Source organism: Heteronotia binoei, chromosome 2 (assembly GCF_032191835.1).
Source record: "Heteronotia binoei isolate CCM8104 ecotype False Entrance Well chromosome 2, APGP_CSIRO_Hbin_v1, whole genome shotgun sequence".
Classification (NCBI taxonomy): Eukaryota; Metazoa; Chordata; class Lepidosauria; order Squamata; family Gekkonidae; genus Heteronotia; species Heteronotia binoei.
Window position 1 is genome coordinate 200056209 of NC_083224.1, and position 22211 is coordinate 200078419.

The 22211-nt window shown below is 47.7% G+C and overlaps 1 protein-coding gene across 1 annotated transcript in view; it reads right to left on the minus strand.

Moving 5' to 3' along the window:
- LOC132567469 (phospholipid-transporting ATPase ABCA1-like) overlaps positions 1 to 22211 on the minus strand; it is a 202319-nt gene that overhangs the window by 124664 nt on the left and 55444 nt on the right. The window contains exons 16-18 of the mRNA XM_060233145.1: positions 19361 to 19480; positions 16835 to 17006; positions 8396 to 8527 (exon numbers count right to left, since the gene is read on the minus strand). Of these exons, the coding sequence (XP_060089128.1) occupies positions 8396 to 8527; positions 16835 to 17006; positions 19361 to 19480 (424 nt within the window). The remainder of the gene's footprint in view (positions 1 to 8395; positions 8528 to 16834; positions 17007 to 19360; positions 19481 to 22211) is intronic.

Below are 22211 nucleotides of genomic sequence, written 5' to 3' on the forward strand. Positions count from 1 at the left end.
CAGCCATCCACTGTGGCTAATTGTTATTAAAACAGCTAAGTGTATGTGGCATTCAGATAAGAGTCAGAGGGCCACCATGTTGCTCTGCCATAGAACAGCGATAGATTTTAGTCCAACAGCAGAGACCAACAAGATTTTGAGGGGTAGGAGCCCTCAAAAACTTTGACTCCTGAAAGCTTTTACCCCCCCAAATTGTTAGTCTGTATGTCGCATTAAGTTTCTCTTGCTTGCTTGATTTATTTAAGGTATACACACACACACCACTGCTGCTCTCCGGTAAGGAGAGCCCAGGTGGCTTCCAGCATGGTTCTTCCCTCCTCCATTTCAGCTTCAAAACCGTGGGGAAAATCAGGCTGAAACACTATGTTATTGGCCCAAGGTTGCCCAGCAAGTTCCCATAGTCAAGGCCGGCCCTGACACTAGACAAACTAGCCAATTGCCTAGGGTGCTGGCCAAATTGGGCACCCCCTCATGTGACTTGGTGATGTTATCCGTGCAGGGGCGGGGCACCAGAAGTTAGATTTGCCTAGGGTGCCAGACAGTCTAGTCCATAGCTAGACGGGGGATTCGAACCTGAATCTCCCTAATTCTAGTCTGCCATCTTGAGATAGAAGCCTTGATCGCACTTTGCAAGAGACTGTTGGGGAGCGGTAATCTGCTTTTTATACAGAACATTTTATACAGAACCAGGCATTTCCAGGTTACAGAAAGGATTTCAGGAATGACCTTTTGCTGCTGGAGTCACTGCTGGGCAAAGCAGACCAAGGGCCTGGCTTAATGTCAGATGAGCCTGGCAGGATCAGACCAAAGGCCCATCTTCATCTTTACAGCATAGGGCTGTCAGCCTTCAGGTGATGTCTGGAACTCTCCCAGAGTTACCACTATCTCCATACTATAGATGAGCCCTGCGGCGCAGAGTGGGAAAGCTGCAGTACCGCAGTCCAAGCTGTCTGCTCACAACCTGAGTTTGATCCCGGCGGAAACTGGGTTCAGGTAGCCGGCTCCAGGTTGACTCAGCCTTCCATCCTTCCGAGGTTGGTAAAAGGAGTACCCAGCTTGCTGGGGGGAAAGGGTAGAGGACTGGGGAAGGCAATGGCAAACCACCCCATAACAAAAGTCTGTCCCTCCCCAGGGTCTCATGCCACCTCCCTTCATTTCCCGCAACCTATTTTTTGGAGCACATACTTCTTTCATCCCTTCTAGATCTGGTTACAGCCTGAAAAGGGGAGCTAGAGAGCAGTTGGAGTTGTGGGCAGACTCCCGTGGCGCAGAGTGGTAAAGCTGCAGTACTGCAGTCCGAGCTCTCTGCTCATGACCTCAGTTCGATCCCAGCGGAAGCTGGGTTCAGGTAGCTGGCTCAAGGTTGACTCAGCCTTCCATCCTTCCGAGGTCGGTAAAAAGAGTACCCAGCTTGCTGGGGGGGGGGGGGGGGAGGTAGAGGACTGGGGAAGGCAATGGCAAACCACCCTGTAAAAAGTCTGCCGTGAAAACGTTGTGAAAGCAATGTCACCCCAGAGTCGGAAACAACTGGTGCTTGCACAGGGGACTATCTTTACCTTTTTGTGTTAAAACAATTTTATTTGGTAACATATGCTAACAAATTATATTTCTTGCATCATTAATAACTTCTTTTCTCTATCCCATATATTACTTTCTACCCACCCCTCCCCCCGTTACTTGACCCCCGCCGGTGTTATTTACTTAAAGTACTAATGTTTAAAGGAACCCTTAACTAATAAAAACAAAAATTAATATTCTTCTTTTTTCTAAGACTTAATTATTATCAAAAATTGTCCAATGTCCTTTTATTTTCCACTCTTTTTCTACATATTTTCTGAACTTTTCCCACTCCATCTTAAAAACTTCTAAATAATAGTCTCCTACAATTCTTGTTAATTTGTCCATTTCACTCCATGTCATAACTTTTACAATCCAATCCTATTTCTCTGGTATTTTTTCTTGCTTCCACAACTGCACATATAATGTCCTAGCAGCTGAAAGCAAATACCAAAGTATAGTTCTATCTTCTTTTGGAAATTTTTCCATTTGTAATCCCAACAGAAAAGTCTCTGCAACTTTCTTAAATTCATATCCCAAGATCCTAGAAATTTTTTGTTGAATCATCTGCCAATACTTTTTTGCTCTTTTACAAGTCCACCACATATGGTAGAAAGAACCTTCATGTTTTTTACATTTTCAACATCTGTCTGGCATCTTATTATTCATCTTTGCCAATTTCTTAGGAGTCATATACCATCTATACATCATTTTAAAACAGTTCTCTTTAATACTATGACACGTCGAAAGCTTCATAGAGTTCTTCCACAAATATTCCCAAGTTTCCATCTGTATTTATTTATTTACATTAATTGCCCACTTAACTATTTGAGATTTCACTACTTCATCTTCCGTAGACCATTTTAAAAGTAATTTATATAATTTTGAAATTAATTTTTCATTGTCTCCAAGCAGAACTTTTTCCATTTCTGTTTGCTCTTTTCTTATTCCTTCAGTTTTAATATCATTCTCCTCCAAGCTCTATTTGTTGCATTTGAAACCAATCATATTTATTATTCAGCTCTTCAGCAATTTTCAATTCTATTTTGCCACTTTGTATCTTTAATAGTTGATTATATGACAACCACTTTTCTTCACCCGTCTCAGCTGTTATTTTTATCACTTCGACTGGCACTATCCATAACGGTTTTCTCTCATCTCCATATTTTTTATATTTCATCCATGTATTTAGCAAGCTATTTCTTATATAATGGTGAGAGAAAAAGCCGTCTATCTTTTTTTCCAATAATACATATAAGCGTGCCAGCCAAATTTATTTCTATGACCTTCCAACACTAAGAGTTTTTTGTTTAACAACATTATCCATTCTTTTATCCATACTAAGCAAACTGCTTCATGATATAATTTTAAGTCTGGTAATTGAAATCCACCTCTCTCTTTTGCATCTGTTAAAATTTTCATTTTAATTCTTGGTTTCTTCCCCGCCCACACAAATTCTGAAATTTTTCTTTGCCATCTATTAAATTGTTTACTGTCTTTCACAATCAGAATAGTTTGAAACAAATACATTATTTTTGGTAGAATATTCATTTTAATTGCGGCTATTCTACCCAACAGTGACAAATTAAGTTTATTCCACTTTAACATATCTTCATCCATTTTACGCCATAGCTTCTCATAATTATTTTTGAATAAATCAATATTCTTCATTGTTATCTCCACACCCAAATATTTTACCTTGGAGGTAACTTCATAGCCCGTTAGTCTCTGCAATTCTTGTTGCTTATTTATTTGCATATTTTTACATAGAAGTTTTGATTTTTCTTTATTAATACAAAGTCCTGCCAACTCCCCATATTCTTGTATTTTGGCTAACAACAAAGGTGTGACTTGTATGGGGTTTTCATTTATAAACATTATATCATCTGCAAATGCTTTGTATTTGTAAATCCTTTTACTTTTAATCCTTCTATTTCTTTATCTTCTTGAATTTGCATCAGTAATATTTCAAGAGTCATTATAAACAACAGTGGAGAAAGTGGACAACCTTGTCTTGTACCTTTACTGATTATCATGTCTTCTGTAAGATCAGCATTTATACATAGCCTTGCACGTTGTTCAGTATATATTGCATTCTTATAAAGCTTTCTCCCAGCTCCATTATCTCCATTACTGCAAACATAAAATCCCAATTTAAATTGTCAAATGCTTTCTCTGCGTCCGCAAAGAATAATGCTACTTCCTTTGCTGAATGTCTTTCAAAATATTCTACAATATTTACAACAATTCTGATATTTTCTCTTATTTGCCTTTTGGGAAGAAACCCCACTTGATCTTCCTTTATAAAGTTTATCAAATATTATTTAAACCATTCTGCCAAGATTCTTGTTTATATTTTATAGTCATTATTTAATAATAAAATTGGTCTATAATTTTTTACGTTCGTAACATCTCTATTTTCAAAGATTTCAGGTTTTCACGGCTGGTAACATCATTAGGGTTTGTAGAATCTTTCGGGCTCAAGTGCCGTGTTCTACTGGAGAAAGTTTTCCTTCCAGATGTTTCGTTCTCAGCTGCGGAGAACATCCTGCTCCGGCTGCACCCATCATGGTGCAAATTCTTTATGTTCTTCATAAAACCTACGCAGTTTCTGTGTGCTTGTAATTGTAATCCTTTTTCCTTGCAGCTCAAAGCTCAGACCTCCAGGTATTATCCGTCTATACCTCATTTCATTGTCATGTAGTTTTTCTGTCAATTTTTTGTATGCTTTTCTGTCATTTATCACTTGTCTTGGCAATTCTTTCATGATTCTTACTCTGCTGCCTCCCACTATCAATGTCTTTTCAAAATTTTTATTCAAGATTTTTCTCACCATTTCTTTTGTCATATATCTTATAACCACATCTCTTGGTAGATTATTTTTCTTGGCATATAGTGAGTTCACTCTATACATATAGTCATACATGCTTCTAGTTCCTTCAGGATCTTCCATCCGACACTTCCTGCTTTTCTTGCCACCAAATCCCATTTTCACTGGTAAAAAGATCTCGCGATGTTTGACGTATTTCCTGTGTTGACTGTGAGAGCTGCAAATCTGTGACGATGGGGCTTTTTCACCAAAACCGCAAGTAGACAAAACAATAAATTCCTTTCCACTTTTTAGCACTGTCCTTTAAATTTACAAAGTTCAAATTTCGCCCCTTCTCCCCTTCTTCTTCCAAGCTTTCTGAATCTCTATTTCCCACCTTCTGATTTTATTTTGTTTAACTTTAAATAGTCCCAGAATGAAGATAGTCATCAGTACCTTTTTCTGCAGTTATCCAGATCCAATACCGGTCTTGTATAGCTTTAGATGTTTAGCAGTCTCAAAGAAGGTTAGGATCCTGTCGAGCTTATGTCAAATAAATTACTCTGGAAACTTCTACAGATGATGAATATGCAACTCGTCTCCAGAGACCCCTCAAAGGAGACATACACACACACACACCGGGACTCCCTTTTAGCCAAGGTAAATCTCCTCAGAGTTTCCTGTGCATATCTTGGACTGATCTCTGACTGAGAAAAGTAGGCAGTAGGCATTAAATTGCCCTCCACTACCCCGAACAGAAGCCCCAGCTTGCTCCCCTTCTGAGAAGCAATTCAGCTCAGCATTTTCCAACCCCAGAAATCTGGGACTATCTTTACCTTTTTAAAGATCTGGTTACAGCCTGAACAGGGGAGCTAAAGAGCAGTTGGAGTTGTGGGACCACTGATCAGCAGCTGTGAGGGAAATGATGATATGCTGCTTCTTGCTTTGGAGGATTAACAAATCTATATGGGTTTTGCTCATCCTTCCCCCCCCCCCCAGCTTCCTGCGTCATGTAAGCGTCTTGCTGCCTCTCTTCAATACGCTGACTTGGATCTACTCCATAGCCATGCTCATCAAAGGGGTGGTCCATGAGAAGGAAGCTCGCCTGAAAGAGACGATAAAGATCATGGGGCTGAGGAGCACCACACTCCATCCTTTCAAGGTCGGTAAAATGAGGACCCAGTTTGATGGGGGGAAAGTAGATGACTGGGGAAAGCAATGGCAAACCATCCCCTAAAAAGTCTATGAAAACATCGTGATGCGACATCACCCCAGAGTCAGAAACAAGTGGTGCTTACACAGGGGACTACCTTTACGTTTACCTTACCAGACTATAGAGATCAGTTCCCCTGGAGAGCCGGAAACAGAACGAGCAATTAACATGCGTTGATCCAAGTTGTTAAATGTTGTACTGAGGCTCCAGGATAAAACATCGAAAGAAAAAGGCTGATGAAGGCCTGAAACCGTGAGGAACCCCGAGCTGCGGTCCCTTACTCTCTCGGAGACAAGCTGTGCTGGAGATTTGAGAACTCCACCCAGTTGCTAAACATAAGGGAGAACAGCAGGAAGGCAATTGCTGCTGAGGAACTGTACCTTATTATCTTCATATAGCAGAAAGTGTGGGGGAATGAAAATAACTCTTTTTCCAGCTGCGTTTGCATTATGAGCGTTTGTGAATTTAGTATCAGGAGTGGTTCATAAATTACTAATGATGAATATTGCTATGCATGTATTTTGATAAATGTAGGCTGCATATACACTATATTGTGTAAAAAGTGTTATTGTTATTCCGGTGTTTTTTTTTACTTTATTATTCACTTATATCGGAATCTGTTGATATTTGCTCCTGGAGAAAATGGCTGCTCCAGAGGGTAGACTCCATGGCAACATATCAACCCTCAGGAAACTTCCGTCTCCAAACCCCGCCCTCCTCCGGTTTGGTGGGCGCCATAACCCCTGGCGTATGAAGACCAGCCTTCACCAAGGGCCCGTTGACTCTCGAATGCCTATCTCCTGAAGATCTCATCAGTCTCTTAAGGTGAACCTGGACTCAAATCTATCTCTCCTACTGCAGACTAACATGGGAACTCCTCTGAAAAAAATCTCCAATGAAACAGGGCTGCCAAGTTCCCGCCAGGGGCAGGGAATCCCCCAGTTTGGTGGGCCCCAACCCACAGGCAGGGAGGAGGCTGCCAGGGGGATTCCCTCCCCAAAGAGTCGCACTACCACGCAGCGTGTGTGGCACCCAGAAGTGACATATTGCGCTGGGCATGTTGTGTGGGGGCGCTCTAGGAATGCACAGGAAACACTATGGTTTCACGCAGGGATGCTCTAGCAATTTGGAGGACTTGGCAACCCTACATGGATTCTGTCTCATTGCAGCTTTGACAAACAACCCTGTAAGGTAGACCAGAGCTACTGTAGAGGGGACTGAGCTTGCTCGGTAAAGTCAGAGGTAGAAAAGCAATTCTGGTTCACAGCTCAGCCCCAATACCACACTAGTCCTCAGTAACTGCAGAGGAGAAACTGAAAGAGGAAAAAGTGAGTTGGGCCACAGAAATGTTGCCTGGGAGGTAGAAGTCACAGCTAGAATTCCCATCAGCACTAATCACACCACCACAAAACTCACTCACTCATGTGCGCGTGTATACGCACACACACACACATGTAAGAGCATAGGAGCCCTGCTGGAGCAGACTGATAGTCCATCTAGTCCAATATCCTGCCTCACACAGTGGCCAACCAGCTCCTCTGGACAGCCAACAACAGGGAAGACAGAAACCAGATCTTGCCTCCTGGCTCTGGATTAGTGCCTCTGAATGTGGAGGTTTCCCTCCGTCGCTATGGCTAAGAGCCACTGATAGACTTATCCTCTGTGAATCTGTCTCGTCCCCTTGGAAAGCTATTCATTCCTGTGGCCATCACAACACCCTCCGACAGTGAATTCCATTTTTAATCACTCATTTTGTAAAGGAGCATTTCCTGAGCCTACTGCCCAACAGCTTCACTGGATGCCCACAAGTTCTAGTATTTTGGAAGAAAACATTTCTCTTCGTCAACTCTCTTCTCCTAAGCAGGGTCGGTGCATGGGAGTAGACCAAGTAGGTGGCCGCCTTGGGCACCACTTGGCCTAGGGGCGCCATGAGGCACCACCTCTCCCCACGCCTGCCGACCTCCGTCCAACTCTCTGTGCTCGCCGCCATCTCCCCATGCCCATCGCCGCCCGCCTCCTCTCGCCCCCCTCCCGCCTCTCCAACTCGCTGCTGACTCCTCTTGCCCCTGCCAACCTCTCCTCACCCCTGCCCCCTCTCTGCACTCGCTCCCGCCCCTGGCCCCACCCGCCTCTCTGCACTCGCCGACTCCTCTCCGCGCTCGTCGACTCTTCTCGCCCCCACCCACCTCTCTTCACCCCCCCCTCCACACTCGCCAACTGCTCTCACCCCCACCCACCTCTCTTCACCCCGCCCGCCTCTCCGCACTCGCCGATTACTCTCGCCCCCACTCACCTCTCCTCACCCCCGCCTGTCTCTCTGCGCTCGCCAACTCCTCTCGCCCCCACCCACCCCTCCTCACCCCCGCCCGCCTCTCCACGCTCGCCGACTCCTCTCGCCCCCACCCACCTGTCTTCACCTCCACCCGCCTCTCCGCACTCGCCTCCACCCGCCTACCCTTGCTCCCGTCCACCTCTTCGCGCTCGCCACCACCTCCCCTCACCCACTGCTACCTCCCCACGCCCAAAGACACGAGCCTTTGAAGCAGGGGAGGGCCACGCGCAGCCAGATGACGTCACTTCTGGTGATGTCATTGGCTCGTGCATGCGGAAAGGAACTGGGGGTGGGGGTGGCAGAAAGGGCGTCAGCCTAGGGGTGCCAGACCCCCTAGCTCCAGGCCTGCTCCTAAGCCTCTAATTGTCCCCCCTAAATCATCTCTTTTCTAAACTGAAAAGTTCCAGACTCCTCAGGAACGTGCTCCAGCTTTTCCCAGTTCATCCCCTTCTACTGTTTTTCCAGCTCATCCCAGAAGCCTTACATGTCGAAGAGGACGTTGTGTTGAGGGCACATCCCCAACTTCTTCCGGATGGTGTCCATTTCTGAGCAGATGTCCCTTCCCAAGATATAAGCGGTGCCAGAACTGGGGGGCAGCAGGCCGGTCAGGATGCAACTGGGAGGAGCAAAAGAGAAGGAAAAACTAGGTCCCAGATCAAGCCCCACCCAGCTGCAGTGCAGGACAAAGAAAAGACCACAGAGAAGGGGTTGTGTAAGAGATTAGATCCAAAATACCCAAGAGAGCAAAACATTCTGGGCCATCAAAAGTACTCCCTACACCCAGATAGGCACAATGTCAGAACTTGTATCTTTACTGCTGGTCCCCTATAATGTGACCAATGCTGCAATGTATTTTTACTGTGACTTAGAACTGCTTTGTTACTGAACCAAACTGACTCCATGTTGTAACCCTTGCTTGACCCAGAATGCTTGAATAGTAATTAACCTTGCCCCACTGGTATCTAAAATATTTGGGGCTGTAGAATGAGTTATGTTTTGTCTCTGCACATTCTCACTCTGGGACCCTTTGAAGCCGAGCAGCATGGCCTTCGAAGTAGGGAGGCATCCTCTCTACTGATAGCGATGGTGAGAAGACAGATGTGCCTGTAACGGTGTGAATTGGGGCTTTGTGAGATGTTTGTTTTACGTGTATAAAATTGTGCTGGTGCTGGCTCTCGCCATCACTGTTATCTTGCCTCTTCCAGTGCTTATTTCTCTTCAATAAAATCCTAGCTTTGTAACCAAGTATGGGATCCGTTTGAAGTTCTTAAGTTCTGACATTATAACAGTGATCCCATTGTTAGTGGCTTATCTGTACTGGAGGCTCGGCCCGATGGCGGCAAAAGTACCAGATGACGGAGAGCCCACCACCCCAACAGAGGACCCGCCGCTCGACCCTAATGTGACGGGAGTCCGGCGCAAGATTAAGGTCCCAGCGCCTTTCACGGTCGACGCCGCGTTCCCAGCCCCGCGAACCTGGAGCCCGCGGAAGTCCACGGCAGCAATCGACGCCGCGGAGCAGCGGTACCGAAGCATGCTGGGCGAAGGGGGAGCCGGAGACGGCGACGGCGACCAAGAGGAGGGTCCGGCGCCCCGAGGGGGAGACGACCAGATCCGGACCCTTCGCAACGACTTGTTCGACTGGGTCCGGGAGATACACGACGACGTGCATCGATCCCGCGTGACGATGGCCGAGGAGTTGCAGCAGAACCTGGGCGCGATCTACGACCAGCTCCGCACCTTGCAAACTGCGGTCCTGGGAGTCCCGATAGGAGGGCTACCGCTGGGGCAACCGCCCGTAGCCCCGCCGGCTCCGCTGGCCCCAGCGCCGCAGGCTCCGGCCGCCCCGGCCCCACCAGCTCCGGCCGCCCCAGCGCCGCAAGCTCCGGCCGCCCCGGCGCCGCCGGCTCCGCTGGCCCCGGCGGCCCCGGCACTGCCGGCCCTGCCCGCTCCAGGGGTCCCGGCGCCACCCGCCCCGATCCTGCCGGCTCTACTGGGCCCCGCGCCGCCGCTGGGGGCGCCGCGAGCCCCGGGAGGGGCCGAGGGTCGAGGAAGAGAATTGAAGATTACTTTCGATGGGAATCCGGAGGACGTGGAATACTTCACCATTCAGTGCGACACGTTCTTCACCCACTGGGGTGCGGATTACCCGACCGAAGCCAGCCGAGTGTACCACATCGCGTCCCGACTGAGAGGCGCGGCCCGCAAGTGGTACGTCGGGCTTTTCATGGGAAGAAAACCCGAACTAGCTACAGTGGCGGGGTTCCTGCACGCGATGCTCCGCCAGTATGGCGATCCCCTACGGGAGGAGAAGGCTGTCGCCGCCCTTCAGCGCATAGAGCAAGGCAACCGCTCCACCCGCGAATATGCCACCGAGTTCCTGGGGTACTGCGCGGCGGCAAGGGGATGGAACGAGGTCATGAAATATACCGCGTTCATCAATGGGCTGAACCCGACAATCCTCGACCGCTGTTACAGTCAGGGGAGACCCGACACGTTGGTCGGATGGATCCAGCTGGCCGGAGAGGTGGAGACCAACCTCCAACATGTGGGGATGCGACGGCAGCAGCTGGCAAAGAAGGCGGCGAAACTCACACCGACTAAATCCGAAGGGAGGAAGACACCGGCGACCTCCACCCCGTCTCCTGCTCGCAAGTGCTTCAAATGCGGAGACCCAAATCATCTCGCTGCCAACTGCCCAGTGAAAGTGGGTGCCACCCCACCCACGGCGAAGACAACTACCCCGGGGCCGAAGAAGAAAAAGAGCGGCCGCTCGAAGGAGCCCAGCCGGGGCTCTGTCGCCACTTCCCTGGCGACTGACGAGGATTTTACCACCGAATTGGCTACCGTGGAAGAATCGACCGAGGAATCGGACGACACCGAGTCGGCGGGAAACGACAGCGACCTGCTTTAATGGGTGCCGCAAAGCAGGTCCAGCAACAGCCGGCACTCCTCACGGTGAGAGCAACAGGGGGTTTACTTTTTATGGCCGTTACCCTCCTCAACCCTAACCTAAAGAGATTCATGCACGCCCGAGCGCTGATCGACTCCGGGTGTAACAGGGAACTGATCACCCCCCGCCTAGTTGAGGCGTTGGGATTAGCCACTTCCCCCCTACCGCAGCCGATGCAGTTCCAGCAGATGGACGGGGGGCCCATGAGAGGGGAACCATGTGCGTTAGAGACTCAGGCAGTCCCGGTGGGAACCGAGGAGCATTGGGGGATTGAAACTTTTGTAATTGCCCCCTCTTGCTCTTTTGACGTGGTGATGGGCTCATCTTGGCTCGCCCGCCACCAACCAGACATAAGGTGGGAGGAACAGATCGTCCGGTTCCCGGATTGGAGGTGTGAGCATCACCACTGGCGCCCCGAATGGGGGCCGCACGCTCCTCCCCAGAACATGCGGGCTTGCCTCACTCTCGAGGAAGTCGCCTCGATCCCCAAGGAATACCAAGACCTAAGATTAGCGTTTAGCGAGAAGGAAGCGGACGAGCTACCGCCCCACCGCCCTACGGACTGTGCCATCGAACTGATCCCAGGGCAACAGCTTCCCAAGGCGAAACTGTACTCCATGGGTTGGGCGGAAAAAGCTGAACTCCGAAAGTTTTTGGACAAGAACCTTAAGCGCGGCTTCATACGGCCGGCCACTGCCCCCCATGCCGCCCCCGTCCTCTTCCGAAAGAAAAAGGACGGGTCTCTTAGGCTTTGCACAGATTTTCGTGCTATAAACGGGATTTCCATGTCCAACGCCTACCCGATCCCGTTGATAAAGGATTTGTTGAACACTGTAGCAAAGGGCAAAGTATTTACTAAGCTTGATCTCAGAGACGCGTACTTCCGCGTCCGCATCAAAGAGGGGGATGAGTGGAAGACGGCATTCAACACCCCCCTGGGACAATTTGAGTACCTAGTCATGCCCTTCGGACTGCAGGGAGCCCCTGGTGTTTTCATGAACTTTATCAATGAAGTGCTACGGGAATTCCTGTTTAAGGGGGTGGTGGTGTACCTTGATGACATCATTATCTATTCACAAGATCTTAAGTCTCATGTGCCCCTGGTCCGAAAAGTGTTACGCACCCTTTGCAAACACAAACTGTACGCTAAATTGTCAAAATGCGAGTTCCACAAGACCGAATTGGACTATTTGGGTTTCCGGGTGTCGGGGGAGGGATTGGCCATGGACCCCGCAAAGGTCCAAGCGGTACTAGACTGGGAGCCCCCTCGAACCCGCAAGCAGTTACAAAGTTTTATCGGGTTCGCTAACTTTTACCGCGATTTCATTAAGGGGTTTGCCACCGTCATGCTCCCCCTCACAGAACTTCTCAAAACCAAAGGGAAGGGTGAAGAGGCGAAAAAACCGGGCGCACGCCTAACGTGGACGCCTGAATGCCAAAAAGCTTTTAATGAACTAAAACGCCTCTTCACCTCCGAACCCGTATTGGCTCATCCTGACGAGCGGAAACCCTTCGTGGTCCAATGCGACGCCTCCGACGCCGCAGTGGGAGCCATACTAATGCAGAGGGGGGAAAATGGGGTGCTCCGTCCATGTGCCTATATCTCAAGAAAATTTTCCAACGAACAAAGGAATTGGTCAGTCTGGGACAAGGAGGCGTTTGCAGTCATGTTTGCCCTGAAAACTTGGCGCTCCTGGCTCGAAGGAGCGAGAGTGCCCTTTGAAATCTGGACCGATCATAAAAACCTTGAAGCCCTCACCGGGCGCCGCAAAATGACTGCAAAACAAATCCGGTGGGCAGGTTTCTTTGCTAAATTTGACTTTGTGCTGAAACACATCCCGGGCTCAAAGAACTTTTTAGCAGACGCCCTCTCTCGCATGCCACAACACGACAGTCTCCGGGAGGAGGTAGTGGACTCATTAATTTCCCCCTCAGCTATCTCGGGGGGGGTCACTACCCGCTCAGGCAGGCAGACCAGCCCTCCGGATTCAGAGCTGCTGCCTAGATTCCTCTCAGAATACAACCAAGAAACCGACCGCCCACCCAACTTGGTTAAAGCCGAAAACGGGCTCTGGCTGCACAATGAAAAAATCTATGTGCCCGACCCCCTCAGAAAAGAGGTCTTGGAGCGCTGTCACTCAAGTCGCCTGGCCGGCCACTTTGGCTATGTCAAAACCCTCAACTTACTCACCCGCCAATTTTGGTGGCCAAAAATTAAGAAAGATGTCTCTGAATTCGTTCTTTCATGCCCCACCTGCCTCATGGCAAAAAGAAGGGGGGGTAAACCCCCAGGCCACCTGGTTCCACTCCCTACAGCCACCAGACCTTGGTCGGTAGTCTCCATGGATTTCATTGTCGAACTCCCACCCTCACAAGGCAAAACAGTCATCCTGGTCGTAGTCGACACATTCTCTAAGCAAGCCCATTTCATCCCATGCAAAAAACTACCCACAGCCAAAAAACTCGCCCAGCTCTTTTTCACCCACATTGTACGCCTACACTCATTCCCAGACAAGGTCATTAGTGACCGCGGAACGCAGTTCATTGCCAACTTCTGGCGGGAGTTCTGCAAACTGGCTGGCATCGAGCAAGGACTAAGCTCTGCCTACCACCCCCAGTCGGACGGACAGACGGAGAGGGTTAATGGCCTTCTGGAACAGTACCTCCGCTGCTTCATTAACTTTCAACAGTCCAACTGGGTGGACCTCCTCCCTTTTGCAGAATATGGCTACAACAATAGCCTCCATAGCTCAACCAAAACCTCCCCTTTTCAAATTATCAATGGTTACGAGGGCAAACCGTTTCCCACTCTCACCCTCCCCGCCAGCCCGGCCGAACCCACTTCCTGTCAACAATGGTGGGAGGGCCTCCGCGAAGGCTGGAAGGGTATTCAGGAAAACCTGGAGGAAGCGAAAAAGGCCTACAAAAAACAGTTTGACAAAAAGCACTCCCAAGAGTGGGACTTGAAGGTGGGGGATACAGTTTTTCTGTCCACAAAAAACCTCCCCCTTCCCCAGGCCTGTCGCAAACTCGCACTGAAGTTCCTGGGCCCATTTAAAATAAAAAGGGTAATAAACAAAGTGACCGTGGAACTCGAACTGCCCAAATCTCTAAGTAAGATCCATCCTGTTTTTCATTGCAGCTTGCTTCGGAAAGACCCTGGTGCTACGTCCTTCCATCCCAGGGCCCCACCGCCCCCTCCGACGACAGTGAGGGGTCAGAGTCACCATGAGGTCCAGGAGATCCTGGACTCCAGAGTCAAACGGGGGAAACTGTATTATTTGATCAGGTGGAAACACTTCCCCCCGAGCTGTGACGAGTGGGTCGAATCTCAAAATGTAGCCGCTCCGCAACTGCTGAAAAAGTTTCACCTACTGTACCCGCACAAGCCCAAGGCAGGCCCCGCGGGAGGGGGTGCTTAGGGGGGGCAGTATGTCAGAACTTGTATCTTTACTGCTGGTCCCCTATAATGTGACCAATGCTGCAATGTATTTTTACTGTGACTTAGAACTGCTTTGTTACTGAACCAAACTGACTCCATGTTGTAACCCTTGCTTGACCCAGAATGCTTGAATAGTAATTAACCTTGCCCCACTGGTATCTAAAATATTTGGGGCTGTAGAATGAGTTATGTTTTGTCTCTGCACATTCTCACTCTGGGACCCTTTGAAGCCGAGCAGCATGGCCTTCGAAGTAGGGAGGCATCCTCTCTACTGATAGCGATGGTGAGAAGACAGATGTGCCTGTAACGGTGTGAATTGGGGCTTTGTGAGATGTTTGTTTTACGTGTATAAAATTGTGCTGGTGCTGGCTCTCGCCATCACTGTTATCTTGCCTCTTCCAGTGCTTAGTTCTCTTCAATAAAATCCTAGCTTTGTAACCAAGTATGGGATCCGTTTGAAGTTCTTAAGTTCTGACACACAATAACAGTCCAGCCAGGGCCAGACCTAGACCCTTTGGCGTCTGAAACAAGATTAAGTACTTGTGCCCCCAGGGCCGGTGCGTGGGAGTAGGCAGAGTAGGCAGTCGCCTAGGGCGCCACCTGGCCTATGGGGCACCACTGGGCGCCCCCTCCCTGAAGCATGAGTCTGGCTCCTGACCACTGCCACCTTGTCCTCTCCCATCACCAAGCTGCCCTCAACAAAGCCAAGCCAGCCCCCTCTCCCCAATGTGTGACTTGGTCTCCCACCTCATCCTATCCTGCCACCCTCCTTCCTGACATGGCTGGCACGCACTCATTCTCACAAATTTTTTTGATATCACTTTTTCTTTTTGAAAAATTAAAATTAAGAACCAGTAAATTATAAAAAATGTGAAAAGTTTCAAGTTTGGCGCTCTTCAGTTTCCCTATATTTTTTAATAATAGGGGGAGGGCACTAGTGGTTGATTCACCTAGAGCACCAGAAAGCCTAGCACCGGCCCTGCGTGCCCCCCCTTCCTCCGGTGTAGCTGGGGCCAGATCTCTCCATTATATCTTATGGGCCCAAAGGATGGAATGAAGAGATTCCGCCACCGCTGTGGCATGACCCCAGAGAAAGGGTCTAAAGTTTAAAACCCCTCCTGCAGCGTGGCACTGCAGCAGCAGCCTGATCCTTCCACTATAACCTATGGGCCCACAGGATAGAATGGACTCTGTTATGGGCTGATATGATAGGATGGACCCCTTCTCTGGGGTCACACCGCAGAGGCGGCCTGATCCCTCCATTCTATCCTATGGGCCCATAGGATAGAATGGACTCCATTCTATCCTATGGGCCATAGGATAGAATGGAGGGATAGAGTTGCCCCGAGGTGTGGGGGGGGGAATCCTCTCCCTGTGGGGTGCAAAAGCAGGGAGAAAGGCCCTGCTCCCTGTGCCTCTCAGAGAAAACTTGAAGATGAAACCATTGGGCAGCTACCTCTGCGAGTCATGTGAGGAGCGCCCAATTTGGCGCCCCTAGAAGGCTGGTGCCCTAGGCAGGGCCAGCCCTGTATCCAGCAAGACCTGTCAGCAGTTTGACTCAGAGAGCCCAGAGACTTTCTCTTTTCACCTTGATTTTGGGACTGCTCAGTATATTTTACAATGCACATCATCTTGTTAAAAACTCACATCTGTTGTCTTTCTCTGCCTCTAAATAAAAGCTGTTTAACTGCTGTTCTTGTTTTAAGGGGGGGGGGGACCCACAACTCTGTGACCACAACCCTGGCCCTTTAAAGGGTCAAAGGGTTACAGATATACGAAGCTGTCTTACAAAGAACTGGTCCCCCCAAGCTCTTTGTGTTCTGAAGTTCTCCAGGGTCTTAGGCAAAAAGAGGTTCTTCCCAGGGCCTGAAATTGTCTAGCTCAGGGGTGGCCAATGGTAGCTCTCCAAATGTTTTTTTGCCTACAACTCCCATCAGCCCCAGCCATTGGCCATGCTGGCTGGGGCTGATGGGAGCTGTAGGCAAAAAACATCTGGAGAGCTACCGTTGGCCACCCCTGGTCTAGCTGAAAGGCTGGGAAGGGAGAGACCTGAGATAGTCCCACTGAGTGGTAGGTGCGCAGATGCCTCAACATGCGTTTGAATAAGCCTGGGGTGGGGTGGGAGGAGACAGTTATTACCTCCCAGGACTGAAAGATGCAAAACCAAGCCAGGGTTGCTCTGGCAGTCTGTATGAGCCGACCTGCCAGGGTTCAAGTCCTATGCACTCAGCTGAATCCTCTCTCCACAACAATCAAAGTGCAGCTGTGCCCTATCAGACCAAACCTCTACCCAGCCCAGCATTCTGCTAACTAGAGTGGCCAGCCAAATGTTTCCAGCCAAGTCCAGCTGCAGATCGCGAAGGCAACTGCCCTTCTCTGCTGAGGTGGACTTCCCCTATCCATGGAGATTCCATTTAAGTACTATGGACAATAGATCCATCCCATGCAGGACGTTGTCTATATCCACGAGTAAAAAAGGCAAAATCTTCAAACTAGGGCTTGCCCAGACTGTTCAAAACCCAGCTTACATGGTGGTGGTCTTGCCGGCACCGTTGTGGCCCAGGAAGGCTGAGATCTGGCCCGCGTAGAACTCAAGGCTGAGCCTGTTGACAGCAATCTTCTTGGTGCCAGGGTAGATCTTCACCAGGTTGTAGATCGAGACGCCCACCTTTAAGTGGTCAGGAGGATCCTCTATCAGTGCTGGGAGAGAGGGCAAAGAAGAGCCCGGATGAGGTGTTCCCAGAGGTGAGTGTTAAGGGGCATTCAGCACAAGCTGGCAATCTGTGAGGCAATGCAGCAGAATGGGAATACCCCCAAAAAACCTCAAAGGTTCACGGCTGCAAATTACTGGCAACAAATTCCTTGGAGGAGCCAGCACCTTTGACTCGAAATGTTTTTGAATTGAGTATGAATGCATGAAGATTTGTATAACCCCAACGTGAACATCTGACGAAGCCTCCGTGTGAAACGGCCGGCTCCAGCTTGCAGCCCCGTGGTCAGTTTATGGAATTGGGGTTCGGCTTCTTTGCCACGGACAGTCTCTGAAGAACGGCACTGGTTTCTGCCTCTGAATCAATGGGATGAAGTGCATTTTGAACTGCTGGCTTTATCAGGTCGAAGTTTAATTTGGATGAACACAAGAAGAAGAAGATGAAGAAGAAGAAGATATTGGATTTATATCCCGCCCTCCACTCCAAAGAGTCTCAGAGCGGCTCACAATCTCCTTTCCCTTCCTCCCCCACAACAGACACCCTGTGAGGTGGGTGGGGCTGGAGAGGGCTCTCCCAGCAGCTGCCCTTTCAAGGACAACCTCTGCCAGAGCTATGGTTGACCCAAGGCCATTCCAGCAGGTGCAAGTGGAGGAGTGGGGAATCAAACCCGGTTCTCCCAGATAAGAGAGCTATGGCTGACCCAAGGCCATTCCAGCAGGTGCAAGTGGAGGAGTGGGGAATCAAACCCGGTTCTCCCAGATAAGAGTCCGCACACTTAACCACTACACCAAACTGGCTCTCCACAACATATATGAAATTGTTCTAATGTTTACATTGCACCTTTTTGAAGTTTTTCACAATTATACTCTAAATTATACTCTAATTATACTCTAAACTGATTATAAATTTGTTGCCAGCAATTTGCAGCCGTAAACCTTTGAGTTTTTTTGTGAGCATTTATCTCGCGGCTTTCTCTTGCTGTGTATGCAGAACGAGAATACTCAAAAGAGCATGAGCAATGGAATTGTTCCATCTGGAAAGCAACATGACTGGGAAAAACGGACCCCGATGCTTCATTAGCCACAGGAGGATGCAGAGGGACTGCCTTACAGCAGCATCTCCAAACCCACAAGTCCTGACCCAAAAGTGGGTCATATCACAAAGCTTGTGAACGCAGGAGCTTGAGTTCTGCAGTTTTATTGATTTGTGCATGCTCTCCCTCCCCCACAAACTGGATCACTATACCAAGTAAATTTGAAGGCCACCGTAGCAGAAAGGTCAGAGTAAATCAGACCACAGGACGACTGCCTGCAAACCCCAGGATCCTGGCAGTGGCAGTTTCATCTATCCTCCGACGGTGTCCCCAAGGACACCCTTTCTACCTGTTCACAAAAATGCCAAGGGATGCCCTTCACTTCCAGGGGGAAAAGGGATGCCCTTGGCGACTGTGGCGAGAACAAAATGCTTCCACAAGTTAGGGTAGCCAGGCAGCACCTAGCAACTGGTGGGAGGCTTGCGGGGTTGGGGTGGGGGGGCAACATCCCAGAGAAAAATCCAAAAAGCAGAATAAGGCTTCAGCTGCTTACCGGGATCTGACCAGAGTTCCTGGCCAACTCTATGGTTAAGAACTCTATGGTCACAGCTTCCTATAAATACACAAGGCCTTGCCTTTTTTCCACTTTTCCCTAAGGCAATTGCTTCCCCCTCCCCACCCTGGGCCTCAGTTCCTGCCTGCCAATCTGGGGTCAGTCACAGGACTTGAAAGAGCTGCTGGCTCTCAGACCAGTTCTCTCAAGAGCAGTCCTTGCAGCTCCACCTACCTCACAAGCGACCTGTTTTGGGGAGAGGAAGGGAAAAGAGATTGCAAGCCCCTCTGAGACTCCAGTCTCTTCTTCTTCTGGGCACCAGCAGGCAAGAGCTGCAATGGGCTCTGGAGGTCTCCCACCATAAGCGGGCAAAAGGAAAACCCACTTGGAGGCCCTGTCCCCACCGGGAGCAGCCTCTTGGGGAGGGGAGGGAAAAAGTCACTCCTTCTGCACACCAAGACGCCTGACGCCCCTCCCTGCAACAGACGGCTTTTCCATGTGCTCATCACAACAAGGAGGTATTCGACAGATGTGCTCCTGGTCCTCCTGAACCATAGAAAGGAGGCTAGAAGGGTTTCCTCTGGTCTACTTGGTGCAGTGTGTTCTCCACAAGCAACCGAAAGAGTGGCTGAGGAAAGCTGCCAATGGGTGCTGTAGGAGAGCGATTCATTAGAAACGGGAATGCTGTTTTACACAATGCACACAAAACCCGGGCAACTGGGCAATCCAAGGGTCACAAAACAGAATGCAGGCCTACCTTCTGTGGAGTCGAGAGGGTCTGTAGGAAAGGGGTGAGGAGAGACATCGCTGGGGGACCTCCCAAGCCAGTAACTCTTCTGGCAGGGGAAATACCAAGGCTTTGGGATCCCATATTGACCTGGAAACAGAAAACCAGGGCTGCAAGTCAATTCACTTCTTCATCCCCATGGATCACTTTAAACTAACAGGTGAGCATCTGACCGCTCTGCTCAGCTAAATCTGAAGCTTCCTTCAACTCCAGAGGCTCTTCCTCCCTCCCTCCCTCTGAAGTTGGAGGCAGCGTTCAAAAATGTTGCCGAACACAGCAGCAGGGACACCATTGTTAATCCTTTTTAGATACAAAACCCACTGTCTTGGGAGAGCCAACACCCAAACATGGCCTGCAACCCCAAGTACCTGTATCCCCTAAAAACCCAGCACACCTTTTCTCCCCACCCCTCAACAGTTAAGTCAGTTCCAACAGATTGATATAATGCATCTGCCAGAGTGTTGAGGGACAAACCTTTGAAAACAAAAAGTGATCACACGCAACGAATATCTAATTTACTCATGATGCCCAACACTCTTAAGAATGGTTCAGCTTTATCAGTCCCTCTAACTCCTCTCATTTCTATGGAGGTAGACCAAAGGAAAACAGGAGTAAACCACTCACCCTCCCAACAAGTGAATCATGAAGAGAAGACTGATTTAATTTCCACCATAGAAAGTAAATTGGATCTCAAGGAGAACCTAGAGTCATCAACACAAGATGAGGTTCATACGTCTCCAGTAATGGCTGAGAACCCCCTTCTGAGCAGCAATAGTGAGATCGTGTGGCCAAATACAACTAAATAAGAACATCTTGAGCAGCTTGGGTAATGGATCTGTGTTTCATGATACCAATGGCACCCTTGAACAACTAACCAGAGAAAACTGACTCACCACCCCTTTCATACTCTCGCCATCCAAACCCTTTACCATTCTGGGGCAAAGAACTCTTTCTTTAAAGAAATTGTACAGCAATTGGACCAAGTAGTATATGAACAAATACTGGTGATGGGAGATTTTAATGGAACAGTTAAAAATATTTTAGAGAGATCTGGAAAAAGAAATAAAGAAGGGAAATTACCAAAGTCTTTTTTTGACTTAGTGAATCAAGAAAGTTTGGAAGACATAAGACATTTCTTATGCAAATACAAGAAGATAAGGATATAAAGGGACTGAAACGGAAAGGTTTTTCCTATAAATATAGAGCATTTGCTGATTATGTAATGTTTATTAATGAAAATCCTATATATGTAACACCATTGCTGCTTCGCAAGATACAAGAGTATGGAGAATTGGCAGGATTTTATATAAATAAAGAAAAATCAAAAATTTTATGTAAAAATATGACAACAGGAAGAATTACAAAATGCAACAGATTGTGAAGTTGTTTCAAAAGTAAAATATCTGGGTGTGGAAATCACTATGAAAAATATAGATCTATATAAAAATAACTATGAGAAGCTTTGGCGTAAGATTAATGGAGATTTGCTAAAATGGAATAAATTGAACTTGTCTTTGCTGGGCAGAATTTCTGCAATCAAAATTAATGTTCTACCAAGAATTATGCTTTTGTTTCAGACAATCCCAATTGTGAAGGATTACAAACAATTCAGTAAATGGCAAAGGAAGATTTCAGAATTTGTGTGGGCTGGGAAAAAACCAAGAATTAAAATGAAAATTCTGACTGATGCAAAAGAAAGAAGAGGTTTCCAATTGCCTGATTTAAAGTTGTACCACGATGCAGTATGTTTGGTGCGGATCAAAGAATGGATGACGCTATTAAATAGAAAACTATTGACACTAGAAGGTCATGGAAATATTTTTGGTTGGCATGCTTATATGTATTATGGAAAAAATAAGATGGACGGGTTTTTTTCACATCACTATATAAGAAGAAATTTGCTGAATATATGGTTAAAATACAAAAGATATGGGGATGATGAGAAAACCGCTTTGGATTGTGCCAATGGAAGTGATAAAATTATATTCAGATACCTCCGAAGTGAAGTGGTTATCATATAAACAATTGTTAAAGATGCATGGTGGGAAGGTTGAATTAAAATCGGTAGAAGAATTGGAATATAAATACAACTGGTTTCAAATGCAACAAATTACGAGCTTGGTGGAACAGGATATTAAAAATGAAGGCATAAGACAAGAACAAACAGAATTGGACAGAAAGTTGTTTGGTGATAATGATAAATTGATATCAAGAATTTATAAACTGTTATTGAAATGGTCTACGGAAGATGAAGTAGTTAAATCTCAAATGATTAAATGGGCAATTAATATAAATAAAGAAAAACAAGTAGAGTCATGGGAACACTTGTGGAAGAATTCTATGAAGATATCTACATGTTATAATATTAAAGATAACTGTTTTAAAATGTTATATAGATGGTATACAACGCCTAAGAAACTAGCAAAAATGAGCAACCAAATGTCAGAAAGATGTTGGAAGTGTAAAAAGCATGAAGGTTCTTTTTACCATATGTGGTGGTCAAAAGGCAAGACAATACTGGCAAATGATTCAAAAAGAAATGTCAAAAATTTTAGGTTACGACATTAAGAGATCTCGACGTGTTTTTGTTGGGATTACAAATGGAAAGTTTTTCGAAATTAGATAGAACTATTGTGTGTTATCTACTTTCAGCTGCAAGGATATTGTATGCGCAGCTATGGAAGCAAGATAAAATACCAGAAGAATGGGACTGGATTTTAAAAGTTATGTCAAGCATTGTTTATTCCTTTCTGATTATAGTTGTCAGACTATAGAAATGTTACTAACCATGAATTGAGTTTATGCACATCAAAGTAGCAAA